The 19,034-nt window shown below is 34.9% G+C and overlaps 1 protein-coding gene across 5 annotated transcripts; it reads right to left on the reverse strand.

The window, feature by feature from the left end:
• Positions 1–5,651: 5,651 nt before the first annotated feature.
• On the reverse strand, positions 5,652–18,489 carry LOC131144137 (paired amphipathic helix protein Sin3-like 4). Of its 5 annotated transcripts, none has more exons than XM_058092554.1 (24): positions 18,169–18,489; positions 17,748–17,872; positions 17,213–17,368; positions 16,935–17,121; positions 16,752–16,850; positions 16,440–16,607; positions 16,002–16,350; positions 15,065–15,201; positions 14,604–14,679; positions 14,489–14,518; positions 13,873–14,144; positions 13,622–13,776; positions 13,196–13,323; positions 12,848–13,102; positions 11,986–12,660; positions 11,761–11,852; positions 10,240–10,878; positions 10,027–10,127; positions 9,797–9,935; positions 7,073–7,225; positions 6,707–6,870; positions 6,518–6,629; positions 6,168–6,357; positions 5,652–5,974 (listed from the first exon to the last, which is right to left on the reverse strand). In XM_058092554.1, exons 2-23 carry the CDS (start codon positions 17,819–17,821, stop codon positions 6,202–6,204), a joined length of 4,317 nt encoding a protein of 1,438 aa, XP_057948537.1. In that variant the 5' UTR covers positions 17,822–17,872; positions 18,169–18,489; the 3' UTR covers positions 5,652–5,974; positions 6,168–6,201. The 5 variants fall into 5 exon arrangements, with proteins under 5 accessions (XP_057948537.1, XP_057948541.1, XP_057948539.1 ...); XM_058092558.1 differs by having other exon boundaries at positions 17,213–17,365; positions 18,169–18,487; XM_058092556.1 differs by having other exon boundaries at positions 18,033–18,461.
• Between the last annotated feature and the right edge of the window lie 545 nt (positions 18,490–19,034).

A 19,034-nucleotide genomic window follows, 5' to 3' on the forward strand; every position in this document is an offset into this window, starting at 1 on the left:
GAGAACCTCCCAAAACCCCTCGGCATTCTCTTGTTGACGAGGCTCTGAAGGACTTCGTCGACGAACATGATCCTTCGTCGACGAATCCATCTTATAAAGGTTTGGGTCTCTACAGGGCCAAGGTGATTTTCCAAACGTTCAAGGTTCGGTCGCTCGGTGAACGGGCCGGTCTGTCGAAATTCATAATTCGGTCGCCCAAGGTGATTTTGAACTACTGGTACGGGCGCCCGGGGACAGTGAAAAAAGTGACTTTAGGAGTTCAGTTGCCTGGTGACATTTAGTTCAAAACTGGGATGGTCACCCGAGCCTTTGTCAACAAATTGACCTCCAGTTAGTTCGGTCGCCCGAAACCCGATTTTTGACCTTAAATCATTTAAACCTTTTGTATGATTTTGGCTTTTATGAAAAGGTTTGTTTTCCAAAATTTTAGGTCTCCTAAAGTCAATCTATGGGCAACTGAGTTAACCCAAAAAATTTGACGTCGGTCGACTTCGGTCAATCGAAGATGAACCCTAAGGTCAGTCTACAGTCTTGAGGCTCCCTATGGTCAATCTATGGTCTTGTCTGAACAAATAGCCATATCATATAGATGTATGCATTATTACAGACTAAATAATAAAAATAAATGCAATTACAAAAGAAATATTATGTCTTCTTCTTCTCCTTTACTCTTTGACATCATGGAATACGCCAGATTTGAGCTTTAAGTCCTGTCTTGGCTTCCATGTTCTTTTGATCTTATGTGTGACCTGAATTATACTTGTTCAGCACTTAAACACACACATAAAAGACACTTGTATTTGTCAACATCAAAATAGAGATCAAACTCAAAAAGCCAACACACTCACAGGGAATTCAAAATTTAAACGGTTCGGTTGACCAGGGAAATCAACGGTCGACCATTGCTGGGCGATCGGAACCCTTCGTAGGTTTGGTTGACCAAGACAAAAGGCTAGTCGACTACTCATACGGTCGACCAAGACTATTTTGAACTATAAGTTCAGTCGACCAAGTAGTTGGAAAAAGTAAATTCGTATAGGCTAGTCGACCGAGGAAGGTTAGTTCAAAAACAGTTCGATCGATCAAAACATGGTCAACACTTTGACTACGAGGTGAACAGTGGTTCGGTCAACCGTTGGGTTATAAGACAATAGTGGTCGGTCGATCGAGGGTATTGAAATTTACTGTTTTGCCCTCAATTTGACCCCAAGGTTATTCTAAAACTTTTATAAGTTTTAAGTAATTTTGAAAAGTTCTTAGGCAAAAAGTTTGGTTGACTGAAGCTTTTTAATTAAGCCCAAAAAACCAACGTCGGTCGATCGAAGGTCGACTGAAGTCTGCCTAAGGTATTTTGATTTCCCTATGGTTAGACTATGGTATTTGAGCTCATTCATATCATGCATGCCATGCATTATTACATATCCAATTAAACACAATAATGCATTTACAATAAAGAACAAATGCCTTTTTCTTCTTCTTTTGCTCCTTGGATTCGTCATGGAATACGTCAAATGATATGGTCTTTTTGTTCCTCTTGACTTCCATCTCTTCCTTATGTGTGCGCTAAAGTATTAAGTTTGCTTCAAACATTGAATACATACATAAGTAACTTGCGGTTTGTCATTATCAAAATCAGGGATCGAAATCAAAAAATCAACATACTGTCATATTATAAATCTAAATAATATTGTCATTTTCATATCATAACTCTGTATAAATCTGTCATATATGCTTTGTTGTACATTTTCGTAAAATATTCTAACATGTTTACTTATGTAGAAATATATTCATTACTCATGTCACACAATTTCAGTAAATATTTCATAATATAATAATCTGCCTGGAAAAAATATATTTTTGCTGAAAACAGGGGTATGATTAATTTCGCCTATTTAATTTAATTCCAAAATATTCTCAAAAATCCAATATAATCAAATCCCTGCAATTTAATTTAACACAAGCATATTTTTAAAATAAAATCTGAACATAAATGTAATTATTTCACATGCTCAATTAAAATCGGACATATTTTAATTAACATAATTTTAATTAAATTCACGTTCTCAAATTTAATCGGGAATATTTTAAAAATGAACTAACATAATTTATTTCTCTTACCTTAGTCCTAGAGTGGTGTCTACGACATCCCAACAACGAATTTACTTCGGTTAAAATATTCAGGAGATCAACTGGGACCTAGATATGATGTTTGTTTTTCAATTTAACTTACCGACGGAGAGAAATTGAAGAGAGAGAGAGAGCTTGATGAGAGAGAAAATGGAGAGAGAATGAAAGAGAGAGATGAGCGTCTAGGGGTCCTTACAATCTCAATTTGAGATTTCAAATTTGAATCCTGGATGTTCTCAATCCTTCCGGATGTTTATGTATATTATTAATATATTATTTATTAAATTAATTAATTAATTTTATTATTATAATTATAATAATTATTATTATTATTTTCACTTCCACGCATATAATTCTTTTTTTCTTTGGGGTCATTACATGTGTACCTAAAACCCTAAAGCCCCTATTTTATGCATGCTCTATGAATGTTGAAACTAAAATATAACTTGCTCGCTAAAAAGTTTTTAAAGAAATTTGGTTGTAAAAAATCAATTAAAAAACTACTTCCTTTAATTAAAAATAGATTATATATATATATATATATTATTATTATTATTATTGAGCTGGGCAAGTACTATATTAGTGTATATATATATATAAACAGCTATTCACCAATTGTAGTGTATGAATGAATATTTTTCAATATTTATAACCAAAATATAGAAAAGTGAATTTTAACATGGTGCCTTTTTTTCTTTTTTTCAAATATTCAGGGTTATAATATTTAAAATTTTGAACTTTTTTTTTCACATTTTATTTATAGTATGAGGAGTTAATTAGTCTATAAGATTTACTTAAGCCATAAATTTTTTGTGTTAATAATAGTTTAAAAGTTTTATATTTAAAAATATAAATGTAATTACATATGGTGAACAGTATTAATCATATGCATGCACTCTTTTCTTTTCTTTTTTTCCAATATTTTGAAGATGCTAAGCTTTTAAAAAATTTGTTGACTTGACGTATAATTTTTTTAGAAAAAACATAATAAAAGTTCATGTAAATATGTCGGGCAATGGACCATTGAGAATAAAACAAATGTATGTATACTGTCAAAAAAAAAAAAAAAATTACATGCACGCCTGCTCACTTTTAAAAAAAAAAAAAAATTATATGAAAATATGGAATAAACATTTTGTAAAAATATTATTATTTTTATCTAGATATAAAGAACTTTTTTAAGCTCAATATTTTAATAGAGGAAAGATAAATATTTTTTAGAAATAATTTTAAAAAAAATATTTTTTCATCTATCTTATTAAAATAGTCTATAGCAAAGGAAAAGTAAGAGCAAATATAAAGTTTACATATTGGAGATGGGCGCGTTTTTTACGATTTGGTTGATTGGAGGCATATGTCAGATTTAGGTTACACAACAAAACATGATTATTCTTTTATTCTAAATGTTTTCTTTACTACTTGCAATTTTTTTATGAAGATATTTATGAGTTCATATTGTAATATTAAGAGTGAAAATTATCAAGTTTTGTTTTTAAGATACGTATTTGAATTACATTCTTACCCTCTTATTTAATATAAAATTACTTGTTTCTTAATATGCACAGACAAAATCTTAGGTTAAAATTTTGAAATGAGGAAGGTTGGGTTTGGACCATGGTTTCAAAAGTTAGATAAGATTGACTGGTGGACGCAATTCAATTGGAACCGGTTATTAAGCAAATCCGATCACTATCTCAAAATCGAATTTGATGTGAGGTGGGGTTGACTTGGTTGACCTAGTAGAAAGTATGCTAAATTGAACTAACCTGGAGTTGGAGACTGGTAAAACCGGTCCTTCAGCGTGGGAGTTGTTCTTCGAGTGGCTATAATTTTGAGATGAAAAACGACAGCGACTTATTTTTATAGTAAATTTCTACATGACCATCATCTCTTCCATCATTGGTAGCGCTTGGAGTAGCATGATAGCATCTTCTCTTCTTAGATCTCTTTCACAGTAAATGGCTTTTATAGTTTGAGACTCTGAATTGAAAGAGAACTTATTTTAGGGGTTTGACAAAACCGAAAGAGCATAATTTTATATTTATCTGAGGGAAGGGAATTGTTTTCTAGATGATAACGGACCCCATATTTTTTCAATTTCTTATTTCTTATATTTTATGTAATGTAAATATATTATATAAGTTTATCTTAATTATTTGTAAAAAGATAAGTGGTGACATTTTAATTTTGTTTTATCTAAAATATAATAATTTTTTTAAAAAAATTAAATATATTTTAGAAAAAAGGAATAATGGATGAAATTTTATTATTTTGACTTGGATGCTAATATATATGAGTTTGGTCAATATTTTTCTAATATCTGCATAGAATTTTGTTTTATTAACCGATTCAACCCATCGATTGTATGTAGCCAAATATCAGTGTACCAAAAGCAGAGGGAAGGGGGCAATGGTTTAAAAAAAATACTGCTATACTACTATTGGGATGTGGGAGGTGACTTCACTGACTTGTCATTCCCACCTTTCACGGGCCATTTAATTTCCCAGAAATATAATTGATTTATAGGAATACAAATGATTCTTTTTTCAGGACAAAAAATGATTTCTGTGGAACTTGCCACTATAAGCAAGAATTCCTGAGGTGGGTTCCTTTAACGACGTTGGAGCAGCAATCCTAGTCGAAAGATTTGGATTTATATTCTGAATGACACAACATATATATATATATATATTATTATAGTTTCATAATTAGTCTAAATAATTTAAATGCATGAATATTCATCATTTCAAGAATTGCATGATAAGAAATACTTTTTCTTTCATTCTATAATCTTTTCTACACATTAAGAATTTGAGTTTAAAATTTTTACACTGTAGAGACTTCTTAAAAGATATTTCGATTTTTGTTTTAAAACGTGTACAAATTATTTGACTTTAGAAAGTAGAATAAGATATGAACATAAAATGGATCAATACCCCGTTGGCGTAGCCCATTTTGAACACGCAAAAAGAAAGGGGAGGAGGTGGAGGCCATGACTTTTGGCGACGACCAAAACATTTAAAAAGGTTTTCCCTTGGTTTATATATATATATATATATATAGGCACATTTTCCTTCACGAAACCCTTTTAAACTATCGCATGACTTAGATCTGAATTTTGCAGAATAAAAGTTTAATTGATGTCAGAATCATTGTGCTGCCATCGCAGAAATGTGAGAAAATCACTTCTGATTTGCGGTGGGCTTTGGTGAAACTTCCACTGCTCCACCTTTATCTACTCTGCAGCTTATGGACCAATTATGAATTAGTTTCAATTTTTAAGCGCCTTGTTTTGCTCCATCTCTTGACTGACGTTATATTTTGGTAACGCCCAAATCCTGTTCTTCTCATAAAGGATAGAAGAAACTAAAAGGGGGAAAAACTTGTCTTTACCCAATCTATATCCAGATTAAGGTAAGTGTGCTCCAATGCTTCAGATATATATATATATATATATATATATATATATATATATATATATATAGCCAATTGAAATGAGATGCAAGTGCAGTAGAAGCCAAGGATAGAGAAAAAAGGACCTTCTCTTTGCTGTAACTTACAAAAAAAATGTTTAAATTTTTTGACAAAAAGTAGATGAATGGAATGAACATATATGAAAGGTTTTTACATAACAAATTGCCTCTATTTACAGTGGTGGCTCAAAATGCCACAAGGATCACAGTATGCTACAATGCTTTTAGCCATTTCAGCTTTCCTCGATTATTTTATTTGGTTGGAGGGAGAAAAATGAAAACATGCAAGAGAAAATTCCATGAAATCGTTTTTGCTTGCGGCGCCATGATTCTTCCATTCCTGGCGTCCCGTGTGTCTTAACTCTTGAGAAACACTACAGAAAAACATTTTTAAAAAAAATACATATAATAGATGCACCAAACAATTTGTTGTTCGATAAAAAAATGCATGCATGTCATAACAAGGGATGTGTGTGCCTGCCCGTGGGCTCTATTAAATTGGGTCTTCATTATGACAACGATGGTAAAACCAGATTTTGTAACAATTAAAAAAGATGAATCACATACCATATGTACTTGATGTCATGGATGGCCTGCCATGTTATGAGCCAGAAAGAAATCTGTGAAATCTTTGCACTCTATGGAACCAACCATTTGAAGCCTTTGCCTGATCCTGGCAAGAACCATTCCAGCGCGACATTTTCCTTCTCTTTCTTATTCGGAACAAGAAGTCCTCTGTGTCAAGAACATAGGAGACCTACCACAGCCCAAATTTGCAAAAACTAAGATAAAGCAACAGTTCAAAATTCAAATATGCATACCCAATAAACATTCAAATATATTACATATTCAACAAAACTGCAGAGCTTTCCATCTTATCGATAAAAATTGATTAAAACAATTAAATTTTAACAAACCTTGGATGAATTGCAAGCTATCTTACACTCTAGACCATTGACAACTTTAAGACCTTCCATGGCCAGGCATGTGGTAGAATATTCATCTCCTCGTGTATATTTGCGCTTATTTCTGCAAACACAAATTGCTTTTAATTTACAATTCCCAACCCATAATGGCTTAAACCACTTCATCCATGGTAAACAAACCTCCTCAAAAAAATTCCAGACTTCTCCTTCCTGTTGGGAACAACTGCGAGGAAGTCATTGTGCAGGTAAGCAGCAAAATTTGGGTCGACAGAAACAGCAGTCACCTCCGGCTTATCATGACCATAGTCCATAAGCTGAATTGATAAACAGGTTGGGGCAGATACCTGCAGTAAACATAAAGTTAAATCATAAATGCGAGAACATAAAAATATATTCCTTCTTAGCATGCATAGCAGCTACAAGTAAAATGGGAGAAAAAAAAAAAGAGGAAAGAAAATAAAAATACAGAACAAAACAAAGAGTAACAAAAAACCAAAACAAAAAACAAGGGGGAAAAACAAGAAGCATATAGGACTGAAAACCTACACATTCGATGCGATAGATGTTCTCATCATGAAGAAGAACACGCACATTTTCATGATAGACTATATCAACAAATCTCCCCGGTTTTCGAGATTTTTCATATGCATATAGCTGAAGAAGCTTGTTGTCCATCTCATCAGTTGTTACTGTTTGAAGCTGTGACAAATCCCAGAGATAAATTTCCTGGGTTAGGAAAAAAAAGAAGAAAAAAGCAAGCAACCAAGCCAAAAGTCCTACTATAGGTGGGGTACGCTACATGACTCTTCTGCCAATGTGCACAATCTAGGACAATATCTTATGAAAGTTGGAGTATGGCAAAATCCTTACCATCTCTTACCAAGATATTATTAGTCTATGCCTTTCCCTTCTACTGCTACTAAGAACAATTAGCTCACATATTCGTTCTCACATGTGCAATATTTGGACTATACAGGTGCCGAAGCCATCTTAAACACCCATTCCCCTATCTTATCTTGCAAAGTTGCTACACGTAACTTATTCTGAATTTGTTCATTCCTTAGCAATTATACCACTCAACCATCTTAGTTCCTAATTCTAATTTTTGGACGTGTTGCTTCTTAGTTACCCAATTCTGATCCATATAGCACATATGGTCTTACAAACATGCCTGGAACAGTTCTCCATTTTACCCAACTAACTTTAACCGTATGATACACAATCTTCAATTTCTCCTTCAGCTTATATAATAGATCCATCAGAATCTACCAATGTTAAGAATTCAAGTTTAATAATTTTTCCACTATTCCTTCTAAAACAACTAAAATAGCATTTTGTGGATTCTATCTTGCTTCTATTTTCCTTAAAACCTGTAAATTTTAAATCATTTGTCCATAATTCAAACTTAGGTTCTACTCCACCTCTAATTTCAGCAATTAAGACATTATCATCAATAAACAACATCGAACCTCATCTTGAGATACTCTTAGTAAGCTCATCCATAACTAAAGCAAAAGAAAAGATAAGGACTCAAACATGACTTTTGATATGCCCCTATTTTGATTGGAAATTCTCTAAATTCTCCACCAGTAGCCCAAACACTACTCATTAACCTTAGTCTTTGTTCAATGGTTATTTCTCAAAGTTCATTGTATTTTTTACAAGTTTAATTCCAAGATAAGAATTAAAATTTTGATTCCATTTATTTTCAGTGTTTTTCCTTCATCAATCTAGAAATTTCTTAGTCATTGTGAATCTTGTAAAATAACTAGTTAACTCTATGACTCTAATACCTCCTAAGCATTTTTGAACTTCAATTGGGTTCGTCTCATCCTACAAATTTTTCATTTTTCATCTTCTTTAATGCATATTTAACATTATTGACTGTAATTCTCAAAGTTTTAGGCTTTCCCTCATTTTCAATTAGAGTGTTCTACTTGGTTTCTATTAAATAGCTTATTAAGATTAAGTTCATCATATTCCTAAATAACTTTAAAATAACTTTGGTTCTATTAAATAACTTTAAAATTCTTAAATGATAAACAAGCTAGGCTCCTAGGTAAGAAGAAATCTATTGGACTTTTATTTTATTCACTTTGGTTATTAATTGTTCTTCTCGCTCCTTGAAGCGCATATTCATTGGCATAAGATCATCAAACTCTAATATCCAGAATTTATTTTTTTAATCTCTATATCCATGTCCACTATGTATCCTCTTATGATGTTATGTTTGGTTTGCAAAATTTCTATTTCTAGGAATAAGAATGCAATAACTTTTATGAATCCATAATAAGAAATAGACAAAGAATAACTATTCCAAAATTTCACTGTTGGAACAGCTTTCCCTTCCTTTTCCATCTTAGATGGGATAAATCAAGCTTTTGCTTGAGCAACCTCTTTTTAAATTAATGCATGTATTCCATCATATTTCTAGGAATAAATATTCCAAAAACCAAACATAACCTTATTGTTCTTCCCTATACATGACCATTCAAATATGTTCCTATGAATATTTTCTTAATCCCTTATATCCCTTGTATAATATATATTCCTAAAATTGCCTTCTAAGGGTTTTCTGCTAAAAGCATACTTGAGGAGCATATGTACTAATGGCATTATCTCGTCTTAAGAGCATCTTAACTTTTACGATGCCATCACCTAATCCTTTTATGTTCTTTTAAGTCTTCTTCTATTATGTTCTATACTAATGCCTACTCCGAACTTTTCAATTTCTCCAACCTATCCCCTACCTACTAGTTTCTTGAAGACAAACTATATTAACTTTTCTTTTAATCATTGAGTCAACTACCTCCATGCTTTTACTAGTAGGGTTCTTATGTTCCAAGTTGGTAGTTTAACCAAGTGAACTAGCTTAGTTTCTCAAGTAGCCTCACATCTAGAATAATGCAGGAACTCTTGCATATTTGACCCCATATTTGGACTCCAACATGTTACACCACTTCAAGGGAGATAAACTGGCCCACACTTGCTATTTTTTGTTCCACCAGGGAAATGAAGTGCAATGCATCACTAGTAGGACATATAATTTATTAAGGATTTATACCATAGTGATCTAACAAGTTTCACACTAGTCAGCTACCTAAATGGGCCCCTGCTCCTTTGCCTAGGTTTTGGATCAGTTGTGTGTGGAAATAATTAAGACACTAAGTGCAACACAAGTGGACTTGGAGGCGGAGCACAAATGAAAAAAATTAAAAATAAAAACTATGGGGCCGAAAAAAAAAGAGACAGGCCATATGGTATAATTACCTGCTTGACAAGTTTATATATTAATTTGTCTAATGTAAACAGGACATATGACTGAGTTCCGATAATAGCTCTGCAATCATCCTCAAATTTTGTGTTATCAGAAGTACCATCAAGTAAATTGTAAAGAGCATTCATGAATCTGCACCACATCCAAAAAGGAAGTTCCATATTAATATGCTCTCATCACTTTAGAGTAGCTTTTGAATACAAAGCTTATGAAGGTAAAGAACCTGGCATATTGATCAGTTGAGCTTGTATCATTGGAAGCCCTCCATTTCCTTTCAGCAGATGATGAATTGATCTTTGCTGACTGTATCCTCTCATACAATGTCTGTCAATTATCAGGGAGGAAAAAACTAGCAATTAGAGTGCAAAAAGAAAACTACACCAAAATGTCAACCATGCAGATAACCCACGAATAATTGAGAAAAAACAAACCTTACCTGATGAAGCCTAAAAAGCACATAGAAGGAATCATTTCCATAAAAGACACGTGAATTTCTCTCTTTGTCATGCATTGTCGGGACATGCTTTGCAAGAGGCTTCACAGTCTGCAGAAAACGCTCTGAAAACGGCAATAATGTTCCATCCCCTTCAACATCATGGGCATCAGCCATCCCTTCAGCCTCACCTTCGCTCTCAGCCTTATTATCATGCTCGTCATGTTCACCATCTTCCTCATGCTCTTCACGGGAGCAATCCTCCCCATCACCAGATTCACTTGCTGAAACATCACCATTCTCAGAAGCATTTTCACTGTCTTCAGACGACCTCTGAGGACTTTCTTCACCTTCATCATCAGCATCAGCATCATTTTCTCCTCCTGCCTCCCCACAGCAAATTTCTTCTACTCCATGTCTTGTCTGATACTGTCTGCTTGCAGCACTATCCTTTGATTTATGCATGGCATCCAGACCAGCATCCCCATAGACTGCAAAATTATCCTCCTCAAAGTCTCCATTTGGAGATAATTCACCTTCCTCTCTTTCAACTTTAGAGTGCCCAACAGATTCTTCATTATATCTATGAATTTTAATGGCTTCTGTCATCACCGCACTTGTGGGTCTCAAGGAATCAACACCCTGTGACATCAAAGAGGAAAACAGAGTTTATAGCAAATAACTCTAGAAACTGATGCACACAACATAAAATTGCAAAAAATTAAATGCTCAGTTTTAAGTTTGTTAAGCCATTCTCAACTTGACTTAGATTGTTTGGCAGGAGCCTGAGGACGCCAATATATTAATTATTTTGATAGTAACCTATTTTATTAAAGATACACCTTGAAGTTTAATTTTTGGGTGCATACTACATCATATATTTGAGGGCATAACCATAATTGAGGGCTGCAACAATGAAAGCAGCCATGAAGATTCTATTTATATGCCACATCAAATATTGCATCCACCCCCCTTTTATTCCTGCCCTATTTCCTCAATCGTAACATGTATAACAACAAACAGTACACCTACTCTACACTACCCAATGAAAAACCCCTACATCACACTTTTGAACCTTAACTTACACCCTGATGGCCTGAGTCAACCAATAAACCTACACTTATCATTTCTTAAGTCATTCGCACAATTTTCTCCAAGTAACTTTATATGGTATCAATCAATACAGTAAAATCATTTATGTCTGCAAACCTCCGAAAACCTTAGGATAATCAGAAAAAATTTCCACAAATCTTTCAGAGCCTACAACTTGTCCAGCCAGTTTGCTGACACATCAAACTCAAAAATTGTGGTCCAACCCCAAATTCACATGCCCATCTATTCCCAATCAATAACTTTGTGTGGGCAAATTAAATATCAGCAGACTGGCCAGTTGCAGACCCATGCCATAACATTATAATGCAGTTACTATTTGGCAAGACTAGCATGAAGTTATGACCAAGAGAAAGTGAGTTTCAAATAAATGGACATTTATAGTGGGGTTAAGGCCAAGACTGTTCTCCATACCTCTGATGAAGGCAAAATTTCACCGCTAGGCCTCAATTCAAGCCCACCATCAAGAGTGGCATTACCAGGCCTGGAAGGAATAGCACCAAGCCCTTGGGGAAAAAAAGACATGTATCAACATTCCAGCTATTGAGAAAAAAGGGGGGGAAATTGCGTTGTCTGGTTAAAAGGAGATAATCAATAAAATAAGTAGTAGCTATGTTAGTTGAAGACCATTGCACGGACCTGATGTGCTTTCCATGTTGGTTCTTCCAAGGCTTTGCCCAGGTCCAGTGGCAAGTGATGCATTAGAATTGGCTAACCGCTCGTTAGGAGTAGTTTGTTTGCTAATCACAGACATTTCGTCAGCAACAGTGGTGGTAGTTTGTACTTTCCCTTGATAAGTACTGCAGAAAGTCTCGCTCCTACGTGCTATACGATCTGCATCAAGAGAACCAACTACTTTAACCCCATTGTCCCCATTTATCATCCAAGCCCTGCACGAACTTGATTGTTCAGGAGGAATACTTTCATCTCCATTTCTGGAAGTGTTTAGTTGTTTTGAGTTCATGGGACTGCCATCGCTATCACCAACACTCACAGCACCATTTTTTATAGCATGGTTCTTAGTCTTTACCACATCTTCAGTGTCCTCTGCACCCTGAGGTCGAGAAGGAACACCGAGCATAGGTTCCAGAAAAGTGGTCCAAATCTTCATGACTTTGTTTAATTGTTCTGTTGTGCAAACTTCTCCACAGGAATACTTTATGAGCTGATATATATCTTCATGGATGTCTGGATCACTATAGTTGAACTCCATATTTGGAACAATAGGTCGTCTATTGCCAGCAGCAATAGCAAGAAGCACATCATCCTCTTTGCACTTTTTCTCACTGATTTCCTTAATCTCGGCCAACAAGGCTGTCAGGTTAAAAAGCATGACAAATAAGCCAAGAAGATTGATGCTCAGTATAGGTTACACAAACAATTAGCTCCAATAAGCATCAAAACAAACAAATAGCTGGAAACAATCAAAAGAAAGACTGCAAGAGCAAGGCATATTAACATGCCAAAATCCTTTTACCAAGATCTAAACTAGGTAAATTACCTTTTGTGCTCAAGCTCTTCGTGTCTTGTTGCTTAAAGTAGAAACTACGATGATCAAGTGATTTGTGATAGTTTTTAGCATAAATTTCAGCCCAAACTTTATTAAAGTCAGAACGACACCTTGCCCACTCTTCTTGTTTTTGCTTTAAGCGAGTTAATATAACAGGCAAAGCAAGAGTTGCATTCTTTTTTAATACATCCATCACGTCAAGTCCATGGTCACCATACAAACGTTCAATGCACCTGAGATTCAGAGCTACAGAAACAGACAAGAAAAACATATAGCACATATGAGCTCGTACTGCTTGAAAAAGTATCCTGAAAGTTAAATAGTATTTAATCATCTTACCATTAAAGTGGTCCTCAATACTGATTGGACTGTCTGTCTTGATTGTATTATCATTGATCTTGTCTAACAGTTCTTCTACACGCTTTGTCGTTACATTTACAGACTCTATCAACATGTCCAGTTCAAACCTAACAGACAATAAAATAATAAATAGTCAAATTCAAATCAGCATACACTTTGTAAACTGATTGATTACCAAAGATAATTTGAGAGAAAAATCAATATAAGTTTCATCAGCTAACAAGTGATATGTTACTGCAAAAGGTTTGATTTTGACACAACCCTAAAAAAAATTTGCTGCATGTCACATATTAACTGAAATAAATTTTTCCCTGTCGCCAAGAGAAAAAGAATTTTTTTTTTTTTTGGGGGGGTGGGGGAGAGGAGGGGAGAGAGATTATGCAAAAATATTGAGCAAACCTCTACCTGTCATCTTCACATCGAAACAAGCTTTCTTCGTACTGGTTTTTGCGCATGTGTTTAAAAGAGTAATCTTCACTTCCTGATGTAACTGATACCCAATGATCATTCAACACTTCAGCACCAAGATCCGTTCTCTGGCTTGCAGAGGGAATGGGATACTGCATGATATAAACATCAAAGCCACAAGCACACATAACTTAGAAGATGTGTATATCTTCAAACCTGAATAACATTTTGAGTGAAGAGTTGCCTACGTTCTTTGGGAGAAGTCGATAACTGGGAGTGCAACGCTCACAGTTAGAGAGGTCAAGTTCTTGAATGGGCTTCCCAATGTACTTGTCCTTGCTTGAAAATAAAGACATCTTCAGACCTGATACATCTTTGTTGCCAAAAGCAGCACTTTTGTCAAGTCTATCCCTTTCTCTTTCACGGTCTCTATCCCTGTCATCCCTTTCGCAATCTCGAACCCTATCTCTATCTTCTGCCTTTGCTGATCTGGGCAAGTGTCCGTCACTCCACAGAGATTCTGCAAGGAATTAAAAGCTTAGTGATAATATACAACCATACATTAAAAATATTTATAGGGATTGCTAAAAAAAAGACTAAGATCAGCAATTGGTAAGGCAGTAGGCAAGCACAATAATTGCTTGCCTAATTCCTGGCAACAATTATACTGCTTTTCTGGAATTAAAGCAATTCAAACTGAACTGGATTGTCCAATTGTTCATGAATCTCTATGAGTAGTTTGATATTCACGATTCTAACGAGATGGGAAAATTAAGTGAAAACAATGCAAGAATAACCCTTATAATGGGAAACTGAGAGATGCAGCTAAATTAAATACAAAAGTAAAATGAATCATTTACATACTTTTACTCATAACACCAGCAAGAAATCCATCTGCAGGACAGGTTTTAATTAGACAGAATCTTAGGAATGCAGAATCCAAAGCAGATAATTTAAAATAGTAGTTCTCAACAGTTACCAATCTTCTCACAACGAACCAAAAAATCTTCAAACCCATCCATGAGATCCGTGTCTCTTCCAAGTATATAACCCATCTGGCCCAAGGGCATAACAATGATTGTCAATAACATCTCTATCACATCAAATGCAGGTTTTAATCATAATACTTTCTTGAAAATTATCAGGATATGTTTTAAAAGGAATAGAAATCAGGATTTGTTGTAGTTGCAATGGAAGGATCTATTTGGAACATGCTCTACTCATTAATGACATTTATAATTTAATCTAAAAAATTAGCACAAATATTCTGTAAAAATTTCCTATGAAAAATAACAAATCAATCCATTACAAAGGAGCAACCAACCCCATCCTTCTATCATTCTTTGCAGTACGAGACCAATAATCAATATAATTGGGCATATTAAAATCTCCAATTGAAAATCAAAATAGAAATAGAAAAATGAAAAATGTAAACCATACCAAAGATTTCAATTCCTCTCGATTGATTATTTCCCTGCTATACATATTAAGGCACTTCAAAAATTCCTGGTATGCATCTGGATTCTGCAATGTCTCCTTCACTTTCTCACAGAAAATGAACTCTTGGTTGTACATACCTGCCATAGCATGCTATATTTAAGCATATACAATCACGAAACCACAAAGGGTGACGGAAAATTAATTATGTAGAACAAACACTTCTAAACAGCTGCCATATTCATTGTCGTATCCTATTCGGACACCATCACTGCTTGTACGCTCCTTCAATACATGTAAGACACTTGAAAAATGTGTCAAAAGTTTGTGTACACATTTCTTTGAAACTTGTGAGACACTCTTTGGACACTTTTCTCATACTTTCTTATGTGCTTGAAATACATTATGACACATTATAAAACGACTATCTTTTATTTATCCATAAAAAAAAAATCATAATAATGAAAGAAGAATAGCCAAAATGTTTGGCTTTTAAAAAAATAACGATAAACTTGTTGATATTTACAAAGAAAGAATATTAAGAATGTTATAAAATAAAAAATAAAGAGATACATATGTATATATATTGATAACTAAATATCATTTTATATGAATATTAAAATTTTAATATTTGCGATACATAACATGTTCAAACAGAATATTACATAATTATAATCAGTTTGGATGCCCAGCATTGTGTTCTTAGTTTTTAAAGATATCCTGGCCATCTCGTGGTTCACCCATGTCCCGTGTTTATGTCTGTGTTTTATAGAAACTAACCAAGAAGGCAAAAATCTATTGCGGATTTTTCATGGTTAAAATGTAAAAAAAGATATATTGGCATATCAAAAATCACAATTTGGAAAAACATTGAGTCACAAGAGTGCATAAGCATTCATTCCAGTCCAGGGCATATGAATTCTAAAAGATAAGGACTCACTTTTCAAGGCATTTTTATCATCATAAGAGGATGAACCAGGACGCATTCCAATATTTTCAGCACCTTCCCCAATGCGATGTAATTGATCATCAACAGAATCTTCAATCCTGCGGGCAGATTTCCTTTTGTGGGGAAGATGCTGCATGTTGTTGATGTCTCTACAACCATCATGCTCAAAATCTCTATCATCCCGCTCCCGTTCTCTCCGATCTCTGTCTTCTCTCCTTTCTTTTTCTTTTTCGCCACGCCTTCGTGCCTCTTTGTCTGCTCTCACCAGAGTTCTGTCGTGGTCATGATCAGGATAGTCAACACTATCACGATCAGCATGCGAAGCAGCAGTCCTTTCCTTCTGGTAACAGTGCACATGAACAAGATGTAAGCATGGTAATCAATAAAAGAAAATCAAATGAGATGTCAAGGGGTTGGAAATTATAATACCTTGTCAATATGCATTTGCCGCATTGTGGGTATGGCCGAACTCCTGTCACGAAGGATGGAATTCCTACCTGATGGAGCATGATGAGTTGTAGCAGTTGCTGATGAATCTGGTAGAAAATGGGTGAACTCATCAAGTAGGTCTGAGTGGTCATGGAAAAGTGCAGCAACCTGCACAAAGGAAGCATTTTAATTATCAAATTTACAATAAAGAAAATATTCATCAAAGATTTTTCCCTGGACTAACTTAAGTATAGAAGAACTGAGAAAACAAATTTTGGCACTAATAATACACAAGAGAAGATAACAACATACCTCTTGATAGACCTCAGAGATGGACTTGTTTTCCTTACGATACATATTCAATATGTCTAAAAATGATTTGTAAACATGATCATCACCTTGAAACCGTGTCTGCAGGTGAATGGAGACAATAAAGTGAGAATATTTGAAGCAAAATTAGAATCTCACATTCAATGCAAATATGATAAATTTCACCTTAATCTTGTTCACAAAGTTGATAGCTTCTTCAAATTCAACAGGCTTCTTAACTGGAGGCTGTTCATCCTCAGGTGGAAGGGTAATCTCATATCCCTTTGGCAAAAAGGTATTGAAACCCAAAATAAGGTCTCGATGACCTTTAAATAACTCTTTCACCCTCTCTATGACACCAGCAGTGTCAATTCTGCAAGCAATGTGACACTGGCACAAATCAAAGACAATTTCACATAAACATCACAAGAGAACATAAAATAGAACCAATCAAATGGTCAAACCTTTGAGCCTTGAAATCTTTCATGACTTCAAGAAATTCATCGTATTTATCCCTTTTGTCCTGAAATATATCCTTCACTGCCTTGAGATAGGTTAAGGCATCATTTGTTGTAAGTTTCTGTGCACCTCCTCCAATTATCTGAGCTTGCCCGGAGCTACTTTAACCCCCCAACAATGAAGAGGAGAAAAAAAGAAAAGGTGAGATCAAAAAAATAAATGGAGGAAACATTGGCTCGCAAAGACAAAAAAATAAATAGGAAAAAAAATTCAAAGCTTCCATTGAGAAACCAAACGAAAGAAAGTGAATCTAGTCAGTTAACAAACAAATAGTTAGCAAATTCACACATCTGCCAAAAAAAAAAAAATAACCACGATATGATAACGGAGCTTAATCTCATTGCCAAAAGGTAAAAATATTAACTTGCAGGAACGAACAACACATCAATCACCGGGATAATCGCAGCAAATAGTGAATAAAAATAAAATCAAACAAAACAAACAATACAAAGATTTAGAAAAGAGAGAGAAAAGACTTACGCTTCCCCGCGAGACGGAACCATGGGCCGCTTGAGTTGAGAGCCCATACAACTATCGTCTCTAGACCTTTTCATCTCTAATACACTCTTTTCTTCACCAAATCATGCTTATCGAAAATCCAATTCCTACAAACACCAGCCGCTCATTCACAATCTCTGACTAAATCACTAACGAATTTCCAGAAACAAACCACGAAACGCACAGCAGATCTAACCGCGAATAGAAAAAAACAACAACAACAACAACAAATGATAATTAAAAACACGTAGATAATTAAACCCGAACCTCAAACGAGATCACCTCCGGCGAATAAATCCAACGAGATAACCAACGGGACGGCGCCAATTACATTGCTTGCAAATAAAGGAACAAAAAAATAAAAACCGCAGAGACGCACAAAGATTAAAAGCAAGAAAATTACAGAGAAGGAGCAAGATCGTTTCAGTCTCCGGATAGCAAAAATCTTCAAGAACAAGCTTCCGTAGGACGAACGGAGAGTGAAATGGAGAGGTGGTCGGCGATATGCGATGTATAATCTGAGAAACCTGTGATGGATTGTCTGCGGGAGCGAGGGAATGCGATAATTAAAAACACACACAAACACTCTCTCTCTCTCTCTCTCTCTCTCTGAAGAAAACAGAGGACGCAATATAAAGGGGGAGAGTTTTTAACTTTTAATAGTTTTATTAATAATAATATTGTGTGTGTGTGTGTGTGTGTGTGTGTGTATTTTGCGGGATATATATGATATGCATATGGGGAGATAATAAAACGCGCAGTCCAGGGGAAAAATACGAGAGGGAGGGGCGTTTTCCGGTCACCAGAGGGATGGGTCACCGGTTGTCAGCAGTTAACCTCGTCCTACGTGGACTTAGTAGGGGGCGTGCGGGGCACGGGCCAATGGTGGATGGGGATGGTAGGGGTATGGAGGTAAAGAGAGGAGGTTGTAAAGGGTAATTTGGGAATTTTATGGGAGGTTGGGTTGGATGTTTCCCGGAATTAGGGTTAGAGAAAGTCCACGGATTTAGGCCGTTTGTGGGGGTTTAGGTAATGAACCGGGAGCCCGTGGGTGCATGGCTGTTGAAGCTTGAAAGTTGAAACCCCCCTTACATAATAGCCTAGCACATCCCACTAATAATAAAAATAATTAATATATTATTATAAGAAGTAGGGCTCGGGTCTTGGTATATTAGTTAAAATGACTAAAGTTCAAATCTTTACGGTTATAACTTTTCATTTGAAATAATAGTTTGATATTTAAACAGAAAGAGATAGAGGGATATATCT

The sequence above is a fragment of the Malania oleifera genome, chromosome 12 (genome assembly GCF_029873635.1).
Source record: "Malania oleifera isolate guangnan ecotype guangnan chromosome 12, ASM2987363v1, whole genome shotgun sequence".
Taxonomy (NCBI): Eukaryota; Viridiplantae; Streptophyta; class Magnoliopsida; order Santalales; family Ximeniaceae; genus Malania; species Malania oleifera.

What these genes read in the sequence shown, in the direction of transcription:
- LOC131144137 (XM_058092554.1), bottom strand. Translation starts at nt 17,821, where the DNA reads ATGAAAAGGTCTAGAGACGATAGTTGTATGGGCTCTCAACTCAAGCGG. An exon ending in TGCTGGTGTTATGAGTAAAA is followed by an intron (nt 14,145 to 14,488) that starts GTATGTAAATGA and finishes AATTCCTTGCAG; the next exon opens with AATCTCTGTGGAGTGACGGA. An exon ending in TCTGGAATTTTTTTGAGGAG is followed by an intron (nt 6,630 to 6,706) that starts GTTTGTTTACCA and finishes TTGTGTTTGCAG; the next exon opens with AAATAAGCGCAAATATACAC.